The following is a 17,112-nucleotide window of genomic DNA, read 5'->3' on the forward strand; positions in this document are numbered from 1 at the left end:
GTGTGTGTGTGTGTGTGTGTGTGTGAGACACGGGGCTGTGTGTGTGTGACACAGGGCTGTGTGTGTGTGTGTGACACAGGGCTGTGTGTGTGCGTGACACAGGGCTGTGTGTGTGCGTGACACAGGGCTGTGTGTGTGTGTGACACAGGGCTGTGTGTGTGTGTGACACAGGGCTGTGTGTGTGTGTGTGTGTGACACAGGGCTATGTGTGTGTGTGTGTGTGTGTGTGTGGTGAAGGAGGGTGTGTATCACACACACACACACCACCTCCCCCACACAGATCCACATATGAAATCTTCTGCACAAGGGCCTGGCAAGCTGTCGCCAGCGCCTGTATCACTGATCTGTGCGGAGATTAATGTGTGTGAGCTGCAGATGTACTGCTCCCCCTCCCCATATACACATCTGGCACGGCAAATCCCCCTAAAACACTAGGGAAGAGCCCGCGGTGACCTGGATTCTATGCCGCCTCATTTTTATCCAGCACCAGGAAGGTGCACATTATGGGTGTTAGGGGGTGTTACATAGCGTGGGGACTGGTCCAGCCGCACAGCTGGTCCCATTAAGGTTTGGGGGTGTTAGGGGGTGTTACATAGCGTGGGGACTGGTCCAGCCACACAGCTGGTTCCATTAAGGTTTGGGGGGTGAGGATGTTAGGGGGTGTTACATAGCGTGGGGACTGGTCCAGCCGCACAGCTGGTCCCATTAAGGTTTGGGGGTGTTAGGGGGTGTTACATAGCGTGGGAACTGGTCCAGCCACACAGCTGATCCCATTAAGGTTTGGGGGGTGAGGATGTTAGGGGGTGTTACATAGCGTGGGGACTGGTCCAGCCGCACAGCTGATCCCATTAAGGTTTGGGGGTGAGGATGTTAGGGGGTGTTACATAGCGTGGGGATTGGTCCAGCCGCACAGCTGGTCCCATTAAGGTTTGGGGGTGAGGATGTTAGGGGGTGTTACATAGCGTGGGGACTGGTCCAGCCGCACAGCTGGTCCCATTAAGGTTTGGGGGTGCGGATGTTAGGGGGTGTTACATAGCGTGGGGATTGGTGCAGCCGCACAGCTGGTCCCATTAAGGTTTGGGGGTGCGGATGTTAGGGGGTGTTACATAGCGGGGGGATTGGTGCAGCCGGTCCCTGTGACAGAGTGAAGTAAACTCCTATCAGTTACGCCTGGGAGACATATGTGTGAGTGCTTCATCCAGCACTCATAAGGGTTAACTCAGGTGGAAGTTAGGTAGTCAGGAAGTAAGCTGACACCTGAGAGCCAGCAAGGTAGATAAGGACACCACACACACCACACACCACACACCACACACCACACACCACACACCACACACCACACACCACACACCACACACCACACACCACACACCACACACCACACACCACACACCACACACCACACACCACACACCACACACCACACACACACCACACATACCACACCACACATACCACTTGCACCCCCAACCACACCACACACACCACACACACCACACACACCACACACCACACACACACCACACACACCACACACACCACACACACCACACACACCACACACACCACACACACCACACACACCACACACACCACACACACCACACACACCACACACACCACACACACACCACACACACCACACACACACCACACACACACCACACACACCACACACACCACACACACCACACACACCACACACACCACACACACCACACACACCACACACACCACACACACCACACACACCACACACACCACACACACCACACACACACACCACACATACCACTTGCACCCCCACTCACCCCCACTCACCCCCAACCACACCACACACACCACACACACCACACACACCACACACACCACACACACCACACACACCACACACACCACACACACCACACACACCACACACACCACACACACCACACACACACCACACACACACCACACACCACACACCACACACCACACACCACACACCACACACCACACACCACACACCACACACCACACACACACCACACACCACACACCACACACACCACACACACACCACACACACCACACACACCACTCACACCACTCACACCACACACACCCTTCACACACGCACCCACCACCCGCACATACCACACTCACTCACCCTTCACACGCACCCTTCACACGCACCCTTCACACACGCACCCTTCACACACGCACCCTTCACACACGCACCCTTCACACACGCACCCTTCACACACGCACCCTTCACACACGCACCCTTCACACACGCACCCTTCACACACGCACCCTTCACACACGCACCCTTCACACACGCACCCTTCACACACGCACCCTTCACACACGCACCCTTCACACACGCACCCTTCACACACGCACCCTTCACACACGCACCCTTCACACGCACCCTTCACACACGCACCCTTCACACACGCACCCTTCACACACGCACCCTTCACACACGCACCCTTCACACACGCACCCTTCACACGCACCCTTCACACGCACCCTCACACACGCACCCTTCACACACGCACCCTTCACACACGCACCCTTCACACACGCACCCTTCACACACGCACCCTTCACACGCACCCTTCACACGCACCCTTCACACGCACCCTTCACACGCACCCTTCACACGCACCCTTCACACGCACCCTTCACACACGCACCCTTCACACACGCACCCTTCACACGCACCCTTCACACGCACCCTTCACACGCACCCTTCACACGCACCCTTCACACGCACCCTTCACACGCACCCTTCACACGCACCCTTCACACGCACCCTTCACACGCACCCTTCACACGCACCCTTCACACTCACCCTTCACACTCACCCTCACACACGCACCCTTCACACGCACCCTTCACACGCACCCTTCACACGCACCCTTCACACGCACCCTCACACACGCACCCTCACACACGCACCCTCACACACGCACCCTTCACACGCACCCTTCACACGCACCCTTCACACGCACCCTTCACACGCACCCTTCACACGCACCCTTCACACGCACCCTTCACACGCACCCTTCACACGCACCCTTCACACGCACCCTTCACACGCACCCTTCACACGCACCCTTCACACGCACCCTTCACACGCACCCTCTCACCCTCGCACCCTCACACACGCACCCTTCACACGCACCCTCTCACCCTCGCACCCTCACACACGCACCCTTCACACGCACCCTCTCACCCTCGCACCCTCTCACCCTCGCACCCTCTCACCCTCGCACCCTCACACACGCACCCTCTCACCCTCTCACTCTCTCACTCTCTCACCTCTTCACACACGCACCCACCACCCGCACATACCACACTCACTCACCCTTCACACGCACCCTTCACACGCACCCTTCACACACGCACCCTTCACACACGCACCCTTCACACACGCACCCTTCACACACGCACCCTTCACACACGCACCCTTCACACACGCACCCTTCACACACGCACCCTTCACACACGCACCCTTCACACACGCACCCTTCACACACGCACCCTTCACACACGCACCCTTCACACACGCACCCTTCACACTCACCCTTCACACTCACCCTTCACACACGCACCCTTCACACGCACCCTTCACACACGCACCCTTCACACGCACCCTTCACACACGCACCCTTCACACACGCACCCTTCACACTCACCCTTCACACACGCACCCTTCACACGCACCCTTCACACACGCACCCTTCACACGCACCCTTCACACGCACCCTTCACACGCACCCTTCACACGCACCCTCACACACGCACCCTTCACACACGCACCCTTCACACACGCACCCTTCACACACGCACCCTTCACACGCACCCTTCACACGCACCCTTCACACGCACCCTTCACACGCTCCCTTCACACGCACCCTTCACACGCACCCTTCACACGCACCCTTCACACGCACCCTTCACACGCACCCTTCACACGCACCCTTCACACGCACCCTTCACACGCACCCTTCACACGCACCCTTCACACGCACCCTTCACACGCACCCTTCACACGCACCCTTCACACGCACCCTTCACACGCACCCTTCACACGCACCCTTCACACGCACCCTTCACACTCACCCTTCACACGCACCCTTCACACGCACCCTTCACACGCACCCTTCACACGCACCCTTCACACGCACCCTCACACACGCACCCTTCACACGCACCCTTCACACGCACCCTTCACACGCACCCTTCACACGCACCCTCACACACGCACCCTCACACACGCACCCTTCACACGCACCCTTCACACGCACCCTTCACACGCACCCTTCACACGCACCCTTCACACGCACCCTTCACACGCACCCTTCACACGCACCCTTCACACGCACCCTCTCACCCTCGCACCCTCACACACGCACCCTTCACACGCACCCTCTCACCCTCGCACCCTCGCACCCTCACACACGCACCCTTCACACGCACCCTCTCACCCTCGCACCCTCTCACCCTCGCACCCTCTCACTCTCTCACTCTCTCACCTCTTCAACTAAAAGCTCCAACCCCTTACCGGGTAGTTTTGACTTACCTGCAGCCGGCGGCGGAGGGTGCGGACGACCACGGCGACATCCTGGTGGTGGCGGGAGCGGCGGAAGACATCCTTCAGGCGGTGGCAGCAGGGGACGACATTGTTCAGCCGGCGGAAGCAGCGGAAGACGCTTCTGCTCCGGTCACATGTTCCTCGGCTCCCACCGCCAACGGCGGCGAAGGATGTCTTCCGTTGCTCCCGCCACCACCAGGATGTCGCCGTGGTTGTCCTCACCCTCCGCCGCCGGCTGCAGGTAAGTCTTCTGCTGCCTTGCTCCAGGAGGATGACGAGGGAGCACAGCAGAATGGAAATTACCCGGCATCACGCGTCGTGATGCTGTCTCCCTCCTTCGCTTTCCGGCGGCCATTTTAAATCCCCATTTGCACGGGGGGAGAGGGGGGGGGGGGAAGCAGGTGGCAAAAATAAACAAACCATGCCCCAAACGGTTGCTTTGGGCCACAAACCCCGTCCCCTGGTGCGATGTATAAAGATAATGACGATTATCTTGTTGTTCTGGCTGGGGTGTAATTAACCAGATCATCTTCTCTCTCTCTCTTTCGATCTCCCCGACAGTCTATGCAAGCGGCTCGGTGCCCCACGGACGAGCTGTCGCTAAGCAACTGCGCCGTGATCAGCGAGAAGGATTTCCAGTCTGGCCAGTAAGTGTACTGGGGGTTTGTGTGTGTACCTCGCGCATGCGCCTCGCTCCTTCCTGCCCATACGGATGTCGGTCGCCACGACCTGCAGACCCCCCGACGATGACACCATGGAAGATCAGGTGCCCGTGTGACTCTCCGTTTGGGGTGTAATGGTGCATCCTGACCGGTTGAATTTCTGCGGGGGGGGGGGGGCTTCTGATTGGGGGAAGTGGTTGCCAATCGTTTTTTTCTTTCCCCTTATCCCGCCCCTGTCCTGATCCGAGACCCAATAATGAGGTGGGGACGGAGGGTTCTGGCTGTATAAGCACTTGCTTATCCCGGGGGGGTGGGGCTTATCCCGCGGGGGAGGAGCTTATCCTGCAGGGGAGGAGCTTATCCCGCTGTGGGGGGAGCTTATCCCGTGGGGGCAGGAGCTTATCCGGCGAGGGGGTGGGGGGGCTTATCCCAAGGGGATGGCGCCGCTTACCTGTGGGGGCAGGGGTGCTATTATCCCGCAGGGGGGCACGTTTATCCCGCGGGGGGGTGGAGGGGGCTTATAAAATTTGTTGACCAGAACTCATCAAAGACCTGGCTCAAAGATTTGTGCAATGACTGACCCACGTTCTCCTCCTCCAAATGAAATGCGTGAAGCTGTATTCCTGCTTTCCTGACGGCGGCTGCCTGACGCTGTGCACACATTCTACAAACACAACACCCCTTCTCTCCCCCCCCCCCCTCTCTGTCTTCAGACATGTCAACGTGCGGACGTCCCCCAACCACCGGTACATCTTCACTCTCAAGACCCACCACACCGTGCTGCCGGGGACCATTGCCTTCAGCCTCCCCCAGGTAAGGAGTATCCTCCTCTCTCCCTCTACCCCGGGGTCTTCTCCCCTCCCACTCTCCTCCCCTCCCACTCTCCTCCCACTCCCCCCGGGGTTTTCCCTGGACCGTGGGGCATCTTAAGTCTTAATATTGGAGGCCCATCAGACGTGTGCGTTTATCAGTAGGCTTCCGAAACGCCCTTCAGGACCGTCTGTGATCGCAGCAATCTGAAAAAGCGGGCGAGTACAGGAGAGCGCGGGTGTCGGACGGGTTTTCCAAGCGTCGCCGGTTGCCTGCGGGTCTCCATTGGAGAGCACGGCATTAATGGGTTAACGAGCCCCGTGTAAACTGTTAGAAAGACCAGCGTCCATTTGCAGAAGCTCGAGTACGCGCTGCAGTGTGGAAACATCATTCTGGGCGTAGGCGCATGCGTTCATTAACCACCGCCAACCGAGGTCACGTAACACCCAGAATTCCTTTGGGATTTAGGAGAGGCCACTTGGAGTTTTGATTCCCCCCCTCCCCCCGTTTGCTCTTCTCCATTCTTTTGTGTTTATACTTTAAAACAGGGCTGGCCAACTGCAGGCCTCAAGGGCCTCCAACAAGTCGGCTTTTTAGGATGTCCCTGCTTCAGAACCCGTGGCTCAATCACTGAGCCACTGATTGAGCCACCTGGGCTGAAGCAGGCATATATCCCTAGTATCGGGACTGTTGGTGGCCCTTGAGGACTGGAGTTGGCCAACCATTGACTAAGCCACTCATTGAGGCACCTGTGCTGAAGCAGGGATATCCTGACCTGTTGGTGGCCGTGGAGAACTGGCGTTGGCCAGCCCTGCTATAGATTTTTTATTGGGTGGGGGAGAGAAGGGTTACAGAAAAAGAAGGGGGGGGGAACACGACAATAACGTCAGCATCTAATATGATGACTATACAAACAATGGCAAATTATAGACGAGACAAACAAAATGGCGGCTGTGCCAACTTTGAAGCGGACTTCTCCATTCTTCTTAATGGCACGCCATTGAAGAGTAGTTTCTTGCACTGTAGGCCGGGATTTCGGCAACCGAGTAACCCCCCCTCCCTTTTTCTCTTTGTCCTTCCTTAGCGGAAATGGGCCGGTCTTTCCATCGGGCAGGATGTGGAAGGTAAGAGCCTGGGTCCTTTCCGTGACCGTCTGTGGGCGAATCTTTGTGTGTCGTAGCGGGGCGGGGGGGAGGGAGGGGGGTGAATGTTGTTTGGGAGCGGACGATGGAGGCGACCATTGTAATCGTTGATGGATCAGGCGCCAACATCTTCCCGTGGGCGCGGTGCATCAGGGTTAGAGGACGATACGTAACGCACATTGACATACGTTGTTACCGGGGGTAAGGAAGGGCCCGAGGAGCTTCCACTCTATGTGGAAGGGTAGGTGGGAGCGTAGGGGGACGGGGGAGGAGGAGGTTGTGGGGTTTGGGCCTGTACACAGCCGCTGTGACATCAGCGGGCGGCCGAGACGGTGTCGAACCTTTCACCGGCCGCCGCACAGCCGACCCAGGACAGGGAGACGCCGGACGTTTCGTTAAAGTGATTAGCGTCGGCTTTAGGGGTTAACTTTAGGGGGTTTAGGTTATGGGGTTTTAAAGTAAGGTTGTCAGAGTAAAGGTTAGCGTTAGGGGTTTACGGTAAGGGGTACGATTAGTTGTTAAGCCTTTTTGGATAAGGGGTTTAGGTTCGCGTTTTAAGGTAAGGGGGTTAAGGTTTTTAGGGTGAAGATTAGCTTTGGCATGAGGGGGGTAAGGGGTTAAGGTTAAGCTTTTTAGGGTAAGGGTAATACCGGTATACACGTACACGCCCAGAGAGGAAAAACCGGTATACACATACACGCCCAGAGAGGTAATACCGGTATACACATACACGCCCAGAGAGGTAATACCGGTATACACATACACGCCCAGAGAGGTAATACCGGTATACACATATACGCCCAGAGAGGTAATACCGGTATACACATACACGCCCAGAGAGGTAATACCGGTATACACATACACGCTCAGAGAGGTAATACCGGTATACACAGACACGCCCAGAGAGGTAATACCGGTATACACATACACACCCAGAGAGGTAATACCGATATACACATACACGCCCAGAGAGGTAATACCGATATACACATACACGCCCAGAGAGGTAATACCGGTATACCCATGCACGCCCAGAGAGGTAATACCGGTATACACATACACGCCCAGAGAGGTAATACCGGTATACACATACACGCCCAGAGAGGTAATACCGGTATACACATACACGTACAGAGGTAATACCGGTATACACATACACGCCCAGAGAGGTAATACCGTTATACACATACATGCCCAGAGAGGTAATACCGGTATACACATACACACGCCCAGAGAGGTAATACCGCTATACACATACACGCCCAGAGAGGTAATACCGGTATACACATACACGCCCAGAGAGGTAATACCGGTATACACAGACACGCCCAGAGAGGTAATACCGGTATACACATACACGCCCAGAGAGGTAATACCGGTATACACATACACGCCCAGAGAGGTAATACCGGTATACACATACACGCCCAGAGAGGTAATACCGGTATACACATACACGCCCAGAGAGGTAATACCGGTATACACATACACGCCCAGAGAGGTAATACCGGTATACACATACACGCCCAGAGAGGTAATACCGGTATACACATACACGCCCAGAGAGGTAATACCGGTATACACATACACGCCCAGAGAGATAATACCGGTATACACGTACACTCCCAGAGAGGTAATACCGGTATACACGTACACGCCCAGAGAGATAATACCGGTATACACAAATGTCCAGCATTATCTCTCATTTTTTACTAGGCCGAGTGTCCAAATACAGGACAGTCCGGTTCAATACTCGACACCTGGCACCCCTATAATTGAGAGTGCTCATTTGCATGTCATTACCCAGAATCCTTGGCTGCAGTGAAAGGCCTGGATGCTTCAGAGATAATGGGGAAGAGCAGGGGCCCCCACGGAGTTATGAGCGGGTATTTCCCAGGGTCTGGTAACATTCGGGCTGTGTGGTGTTGATGATATCTTATTAGTCGACTGACAGGAAGCAACGGCCAGGCTTATCCGAGATGGTGGGGGGGGGGGGGGGGAAGGTCAAGCTTTATTTAATAATCAAGAGGAAGGCTGTGTACGTCTGAACTATTAACAGCGTGAGCCTGCTGTGTAAAAATATACAGAGAGCTTAATACAGGGGGTGGGTGCGCACACGGGGAAGTGACAATATGGAGAGACACCCTTCCTTTGAGATTCATTTACAGGGTTAGAGGGGGATGTGAGAGAAACTGTCCCACATATAAATGGTTAATATGTGCAGCTTAGAGGGGAGAAGGGAGAGGGGGATATGGGAGATACTGTCACATATATAAAGGGTTAATATGTGCACTTAGAGGGGAGAGGGGGATATGAGAGACACTGTCACATATATAAAGGGTTAATATGTGCTGCTTAGAGGGGAGAAGGGAGAGGGGGATATGGGAGACACTGTCACATATATAAAGGGTTAATATGTGCTGCTTAGAGGAGGGAAGGGAGAGGGAGATATGAGAGACACTGTCACATATATAAAGGGTTAATATGTGCAGCTTAGAGGGGAGAAGGGAGAGGGGGATATGGGAGACACTGTCACATATATAAAGGGTTAATATGTGCAGCTTAGATGGGAGAAGGGAGAGGGGGATATGAGAGACACTGTCACATATATAAAGGGATAATATGTGCAGCTTAGAGGGGAGAAGGGAGAGGGGGATATGAGAGACACTGTCACATATATAAAGGGTTAATATGTGCAGCTTAGAGGGGAGAAGGGAGAGGGGGATATGAGAGACACTGTCACATATGTAAAGGGTTAATATGTGCAGCTTAGAGGGGAGAAGGGAGAGGGGGATATGGGAGACACTGTCACATATATAAAGGGTTAATATGTGCAGCTTAGAGGGGAGAAGGGAGAGGGGGATATGATAGAAACTCACATATATAAAGGGTTAATATGCGCAGCTTAGAGGGGAGAAGGGAGAGGGGGATATGAGAGACACTGTCACATATATAAAGGGTTAATATGTGCAGCTTAGAGGGGAGAAGGGAGAGGGGGATATGAGAGACTCTGTCACTTATATAAAGGGTTAATATGTGCAGCTTAGAGGGGAGAAGGGAGAGGGGGATATGGGAGATACTGTCACATATATAAAGGGTTAATATGTGCAGCTTAGAGGGGAGAAGGGAGAGGGGGATATGAGAGACACTGTCACATATATAAAGGGTTAATATGTGCAGCTTAGAGGGGAGAAGGGAGAGGGGGATATGAGAGACACTGTCACATATATAAAGGGTTAATATGTGCAGCTTAGAGGGGAGAAGGGAGAGGGGGATATGAGAGAAACTGTCACATATATAAAGGGTTAATATGTGCAGCTTAGAGGTGAGAAGGGAGAGGGGATATGAGAGACACTGTCACATATATAAAGGGTTAATATGTGCAGCTTAGAGGTGAGAAGGGAGATGGGATATGAGAGAAACTGTCACATATATAAAGGGTTAATATGTGCAGCTTAGAGGTGAGAAGGGAGAGGGGGATATGGGAGACACTGTCACATATATAAAGGGTTAATATGTGCAACTTAGAGGGGAGAAGGGAGAGGGGGATATGGGAGATACTGTCACATATATAAAGGGTTAATATGTGCAGCTTAGAGGGGAGAAGGGAGAGGGGGATATGGGAGATACTGTCACATATATAAAGGGTTAATATGTGCAGCTTAGAGGGGAGAAGGGAGAGGGGGATATGAGAGACACTGTCACATGTATAAAGGGTTAATATGTGCAGCTTAGAGGGGAGAGGGGGATATGAGAGACACTGTCACATATATAAAGGGTTAATATGTGCAACTTAGAGTGGAGAAGGGAGAGGGGGATATGAGAGACACTGTCACATATATAAAGGGTTAATATGTGCAGCATAGAGGGGAGAGGGGAGAGGGGGATATGAGAGACACTGTCACATATATAAAGGGTTAATATGTGCAGCTTAGAGGGGAGAAGGGAAAGGGGGATATGAGAGACACTGTCACATATATAAAGGGTTAATATGTGCAGCTTAGAGGAGAGAAGGGAGAGGGGGATATGAGAGACACTGTCACATATATAAAGGGTTAATATGTGCAGCATAGAGGGGAGAGGGGAGAGGGGGATATGAGAGACACTGTCACATATATAAAGGGTTAATATGTGCAGCTTAGAGAGGAGAAGGGAGAGGGGGATATGGGAGACACTGTCACATATATAAAGGGTTAATATGTGCAGCTTAGAGGAGAGAAGGGAGAGGGGGATATGAGAGACACTGTCACATATATAAAGGGTTAATATGTGCAGCTTAGAGGGGAGAGGGGGATATGAGAGACACTGTCACATATACAGTACAGTATGTAAAGGCCGCTCTGGTTTGAGCCTTTGATATAAACATGGAGAGTTAGTGCTGCCGCCTGCGCTCTCCGAGGTGCTGAAATGTGTGAGCTGGGCACAGAGCCAAGCAATCTGCTGCTTCATATACTGGGACTGCTGTCAGGGCTCCTCCAAGCAGCGAAGTGTACTAATGGCAGTGACAGGGTTAAGGGGTCAGTCCCTCCTAGGGGCAAAGTGTACTAATGGCAGTGACATGGTTAAGGGGTCAGTCCCTTCTAGGGGCAAAGTGTACTAATGGCAGTGACATGGTTAAGGGGTCAGTCCCTCCTAGGGGCAAAGTGTACTAATGGCAGTGACATGGTTAAGGGGTCAGTCTCTCCTAGGGGCAAAGTGTGCTAATGGCAGTGACAGGGTTAAGGGGTCAGTCCCTCCTAGCGGCAAAGTGTGCTAATGGCAGTGACACGGTTAAGGGGTCAGTCCCTCCTAGGGGCAAAGTGTACTAATGGCAGTGACATGGTTAAGGGGTCAGTCTCTCCTAGGGGCAAAGTGTACTAACGGCAGTGACACGGTTAAGGGGTCAGTCCCTCCTAGGGGCAAAGTGTACTAATGGCAGTGACATGGTTAAGGGGTCAGTCCCTCCTAGGGGCAAAGTGTACTAATGGCAGTGACATGGTTAAGGGGTCAGTCTATCCTAGGGGCAAAGTGTACTAACGGCAGTGACATGGTTAAGGGGTCAGTCCCTCCTAGGGGCAAAGTGTACTAACGGCAGTGACATGGTTAAGGGGTCAGTCCCTCCTAGGGGCAAAGTGTACTAACGGCAGTGACATGGTTAAGGGGTCAGTCCCTCCTAGGGGCAAAGTGTACTAACGGCAGTGACATGGTTAAGGGGTCAGTCTCTCCTAGGGGCAGAGTGTACTAACGGCAGTGACATGGTTAAGGGGTCAGTCCCTCCTAGGGGCAAAGTGTACTAATGGCAGTGACATGGTTAAGGGGTCAGTCCCTCCTAGGGGCAAAGTGTACTAATGGCAGTGACATGGTTAAGGGGTCAGTCCCTCCTAGGGGCAAAGTGTACTAATGGCAGTGACATGGTTAAGGGGTCTGTCCCTCCTAGGGGCAAAGTGTACTAATGGCAGTGACATGGTTAAGGGGTCAGTCCCTCCTAGGGGCAAAGTGTACTAATGGCAGTGACATGGTTAAGGGGTCAGTCCCTCCTAGGGGCAAAGTGTACTAATGGCAGTGACATGGTTAAGGGGTCAGTCCCTCCTAGGGGCAAAGTGTACCAATGGCAGTGACATGGTTAAGGGGTCAGTCTCTCCTAGGGGCAAAGTGTACCAATGGCAGTGACATGGTTAAGGGGTCAGTCTCTCCTAGGGGCAAAGTGTGCTAATGGCAGTGACATGGTTACCCGTGATCCCCTCCTGTATATTACATGCAGCTTGGCTAAGGATGTGAGATCCTCGCGGTGAGATACAGATGGGGAGGATGCCGCAGAGACACCGCACTGTAGTAATCAATCAGTATGCAGTGTGAGCTGAGATTATGGTTAGACGGGTGCGAAGGTTTCCTAAAGCCTTTCGTCTTCCGCCCACGACCGCAGCTTGTCTCCCTTTTTATAATGAAAGGGGGCCGGCAGCTTGTGAATAAATGCAATGCAGGAAGAAAGGAGACATTTACATCTAGCCATTCGTGTTTGTATGTATATAATATATCTTTCCCCCTCTCCTTCTTCCCCTCCTCCTGCCCCTTCTCTCTCACCCTCTCTGTCCCTCTCCCTCCCCATCCGCCTCTTGCCCTCCCCCTCTCCCCTCCCCCTCTCCCTCTCCCCTCCCCCTCTCCCCTCCCCCCCTCCCCCTCTCCCCTCCCCCTCTCCCCCTCTCCCTCTCCCCTCCCCCCTCTCTCCCCCCCTCTCCCCTCTCCCCTCTCCCCCTCCCCTCCTCCCCCTCTCACCTCTCCCCCTTCCCTCTCCCCCTCTCCCCTCCCCTTCTCCCCTCCCTCCTCTCTCCTCTCTCCTCTTCTCCTCTCTCTCTTCTTCTTTCCTCTTTCCTCTCTCCCTCCACCCTCTCCGTTCTCCCTCCACCCTCTCCGCTTCTCTCTCTCCCCCTCCGCTTCTCTCTCCCCCCACCCCACCCCTCCTTATGTTTCTCGGTCACTTCTACTCTGTGTTTTTTTGATGATCTTGTTCTTTCCTTTCACCCTCTCTCTTTCTTTTTTCCCAGTCACCCCTTCCTTCCCCTCCTCTTTCTCACCTTATCCTTTCTCTCCTTTCTCCCCTCTCCACCTATCCCTTCCCTCTCTTCCCCTCCCCCCTCTCCTCCCCCCCCCACATGCCTGTGACAGATCCCCTCTGTGACCAGCTTCCTTCTCCCACACATCTGGGTCACCCACTCAGCCCTTTCTCAGTGGCAGTGTTTCCCCCACTAGGTGTCGCAGTAATGCAGCTCCCGAGGACTGTGCCAATGCAGCACTCCCGCTCCTCCTCCCATGGCCCGAACCACATGCACACTCTGCAGATAAATACTGAGTCACACTTCTCACACACTCCCTCCGTCTGTCTTCCCCCCCCTCCGTATGTCTTCCCCCCCCCTCCGTCTGTCTCCCCCACCCTCCTTCTGTCTTCCCCCCTCCTACTTCTGTCTTTCCTCCCCCCTCCTTCTGTCTTTCCGCCCCCCTCCTTCTGTCTTTCCGCCCCCCTCCTTCTGTCTTTCCCCCTCCTCCTTCTGTCTTTCCCCCCTCCTCCTTCTGTCTTCCCCCCTCTCCGTTCCCCTCCTCCTCCTTCTGTCTTCCCCTTCCTTCTGTCTTCCCCCTCCTTCTGTCTTCCCCCTCCTTCTGTCTTCCCCCTCCTTCTGTCTTCCCCCTCCTTCTGTCTTCCCCCTCCTTCTGTCTTTCCTCCCCTCCTTCTGTCTTCCCCCTCCTTCTGTCTTCCCCCTCCTTCTGTCTTCCCCCTCCTTCTGTCTTTCCTCCCCTCCTTCTGTCTTCCCCTTCCTTCTGTCTTCCCCCTCCTTCTGTCTTCCCCCTCCTTCTGTCTTCCCCCTCCTTCTGTCTTCCCCCTCCTTCTGTCTTTCCTCCCCTCCTTCTGTCTTCCCCCTCCTTCTGTCTTTCCTCCCCTCCTTCTGTCTTTCCTCCCCTCCTTCTGTCTTCCCCCTCCTTCTGTCTTCCCCCTCCTTCTGTCTTCCCCCTCCTTCTGTCTTCCCCCTCCTTCTGTCTTCCCCCTCCTTCTGTCTTTCCTCCCCTCCTTCTGTCTTCCCCCTCCTTCTGTCTTTCCTCTCCCCTCCTTCTGTCTTCCCCTCCTCCTCCTTCTGTCTTCCCCTCCTCCTCCTTCTGTCTTTCCACCCTCCTCCTTCTGTCTTCCCCCCCTCTCCGTTCCCCCCCTCCTTCTGTCTTTCCCCCTCCTCCTTCTGTCTTTCCCCCTCCTCCTTCTGTCTTTCCCCCTCCTCCTTCTGTCTTCCCCCCCTCTCCGTTCCCCTCCTCCTCCTTCTGTCTTCCCCCTCCTGTCTTCCCCCTCCTTCTGTCATTCCTCTCCCCTCCTTCTGTCTTCCCCCCCTCCTCCTTCTGTCTTCCCCTCCTCCTCCTTCTGTCTTCCCCTCCTCCTCCTTCTGTCTTTCCACCCTCCTCCTTCTGTCTTCCCCCCTCTCCGTTCCCCCCCCTCCTGTCTTCCCCCTCCTTCTGTCTTTCCTCCCCTCCTTCTGTCTTTCCCCTCCTTCTGTCTTCCCCCTCCTGTCTTCCCCCTCCTTCTGTCTTCCCCATCCTTCTATCTTTCCTCCCCCCTCCTTCTGTCTTCCCCCTCCTTCTGTCTTTCCTCTCCCCTCCTTCTGTCTTCCCCCTCCTTCTGTCTTTCCTCCCCCCTCCTTCTGTCTTCCCCCCCCTCCTTCTGTCCCCCCACCCTCCTGTCTTCCCCCCCCTCCTGTCTCACCCCCCCCACTCCTGTCTCCCCCCCTCCTCCTTATGTCTTCCCCCCCATCTCCTGTCTCCCCCCCCTCCTCCTTCTGTCTTCCCCCCTCCTACTTCTGTCTTTCCTCCCCCCTCCTTCTGTCTTTCCTCCCCCCTCCTTCTGTCTTTCCTCCCCCCTCCTTCTGTCTTTCCTCCCCCCTCCTTCTGTCTTTCCTCCCCCCTCCTTCTGTCTTTCCTCCCCCCTCCTTCTGTCTTTCCTCCCCCCTCCTTCTGTCTTTCCTCCCCCCTCCTTCTGTCTTTCCTCCCCCCTCCTTCTGTCTTTCCTCCCCCCTCCTTCTGTCTTTCCTCCCCCTCCTTCTGTCTTTCCTCCCCCCTCCTTCTGTCTTCCCCCCCTCCTCCTTCTGTCTTCCCCCCATCTCCTTCTGTCTTCCCCCATCTCCTTCTGTCTTCCCCTCCTCCTCCTTCTGTCTTTCCACCCTCCTCCTTCTGTCTTCCCCCCCTCTCCGTCCCCCCCCTCCTTTTGTCTTTCCCCCTCCTCCTTCTGTCTTTCCCCCCCCTCCTTCTGTCTTTCCCCCTCCTCCTTCTGTCTTCCCCCCTCTCCGTTCCCCCCCCTCCTTCTGTCTTCACCCTCCTTCTGTCTTCCCCCTCCTTCTGTCTTCCCCCTCCTTCTGTCTTCCCCCTCCTTCTGTCTTCCCCCTCCTTCTATCTTTCCTCCCCCCTCCTTCTGTCTTCCCCCTCCTTCTGTCTTTCCTCTCCCCTCCTTCTGTCTTCCCCCTCCTTCTGTCTTCCCCCCCTCCTCCTTCTGTCTTCCCCCCCTCCTCCTTCTGTCTTCCCCCCCTCCTCCTTCTGTCTTCCCCCCCTCCTCCTTCTGTCTTCCCCCTCCTTCTGTCTTTCCACCCTCCTCCTTCTGTCTTCCCCCCCTCTCCGTTCCCCCCCTCCTCCTTCTGTCTCCCCCCCCTCCTTCTGTCTTCCCCCCTCCTCCTTCTGTCTTCCCCCCCTCCTCCTTCTGTCTTCCCCCCTCCTCCTTCTGTCTTCCCCCTCCTTCTGTCTTCCCCCTCCTTCTGTCTTCCCCCTCCTTCTGTCATCCCTCCCCCCTCCTTCTGTCTTCCCCCTCCTTCTATCTTTCCTCCCCCCTCCTTCTGTCTTCCCCCTCCTTCTGTCTTTCCTCTCCCCTCCTTCTGTCTTCCCCCTCCTTCTGTCTTCCCCCCCTCCTCCTTCTGTCTTCCCCCCCTCCTCCTTCTGTCTTCCCCCCCTCCTCCTTCTGTCTTCCCCCTCCTTCTGTCTTTCCACCCTCCTCCTTCTGTCTTCCCCCCCTCTCCGTTCCCCCCCTCCTCCTTCTGTCTCCCCCCCCTCCTTCTGTCTTCCCCCCTCCTCCTTCTGTCTTCCCCCCCTCCTCCTTCTGTCTTCCCCCCTCCTCCTTCTGTCTTCCCCCTCCTTCTGTCTTTCCACCCTCCTTCTGTCTTCCCCCCCTCTCCGTTCCCCCCCTCCTCCTTCTGTCTTTCCCCCTCCTCCTTCTGTCTTCCCCCCCTCTCAGTTCCCCCCCTCCTCCTTCTGTCTCCCCCCCTCCTTCTGTCTTCCCCCCTCCTTCTGTCTTCCCCCTCCTTCTGTCTTTCCTCTCCCCTCCTTCTGTCTTTCCTCCCCCCTCCTGTCTTTCCTCCCCCCTCCTTCTGTCTTTCCTCCCCCCTCCTTCTGTCTTTCCTCCCCCCTCCTTCCGTCT

At 55.2% G+C, this 17,112-nt stretch overlaps 1 protein-coding gene across 1 annotated transcript in view; it reads left to right on the forward strand.

The window, feature by feature from the left end:
- LOC142486590 (vesicle-fusing ATPase-like) overlaps nt 1-17,112 on the forward strand; it is a 91,741-nt gene that overhangs the window by 6,000 nt on the left and 68,629 nt on the right. Inside the window, 3 exon segments of the mRNA XM_075585169.1 lie at nt 5,150-5,235; nt 5,964-6,063; nt 7,145-7,184. Of these exon segments, the coding sequence (XP_075441284.1) occupies nt 5,150-5,235; nt 5,964-6,063; nt 7,145-7,184 (226 nt within the window).

Source organism: Ascaphus truei, unplaced genomic scaffold (genome assembly GCF_040206685.1).
Source record: "Ascaphus truei isolate aAscTru1 unplaced genomic scaffold, aAscTru1.hap1 HAP1_SCAFFOLD_967, whole genome shotgun sequence".
NCBI lineage: Eukaryota > Metazoa > Chordata > Amphibia > Anura > Ascaphidae > Ascaphus > Ascaphus truei.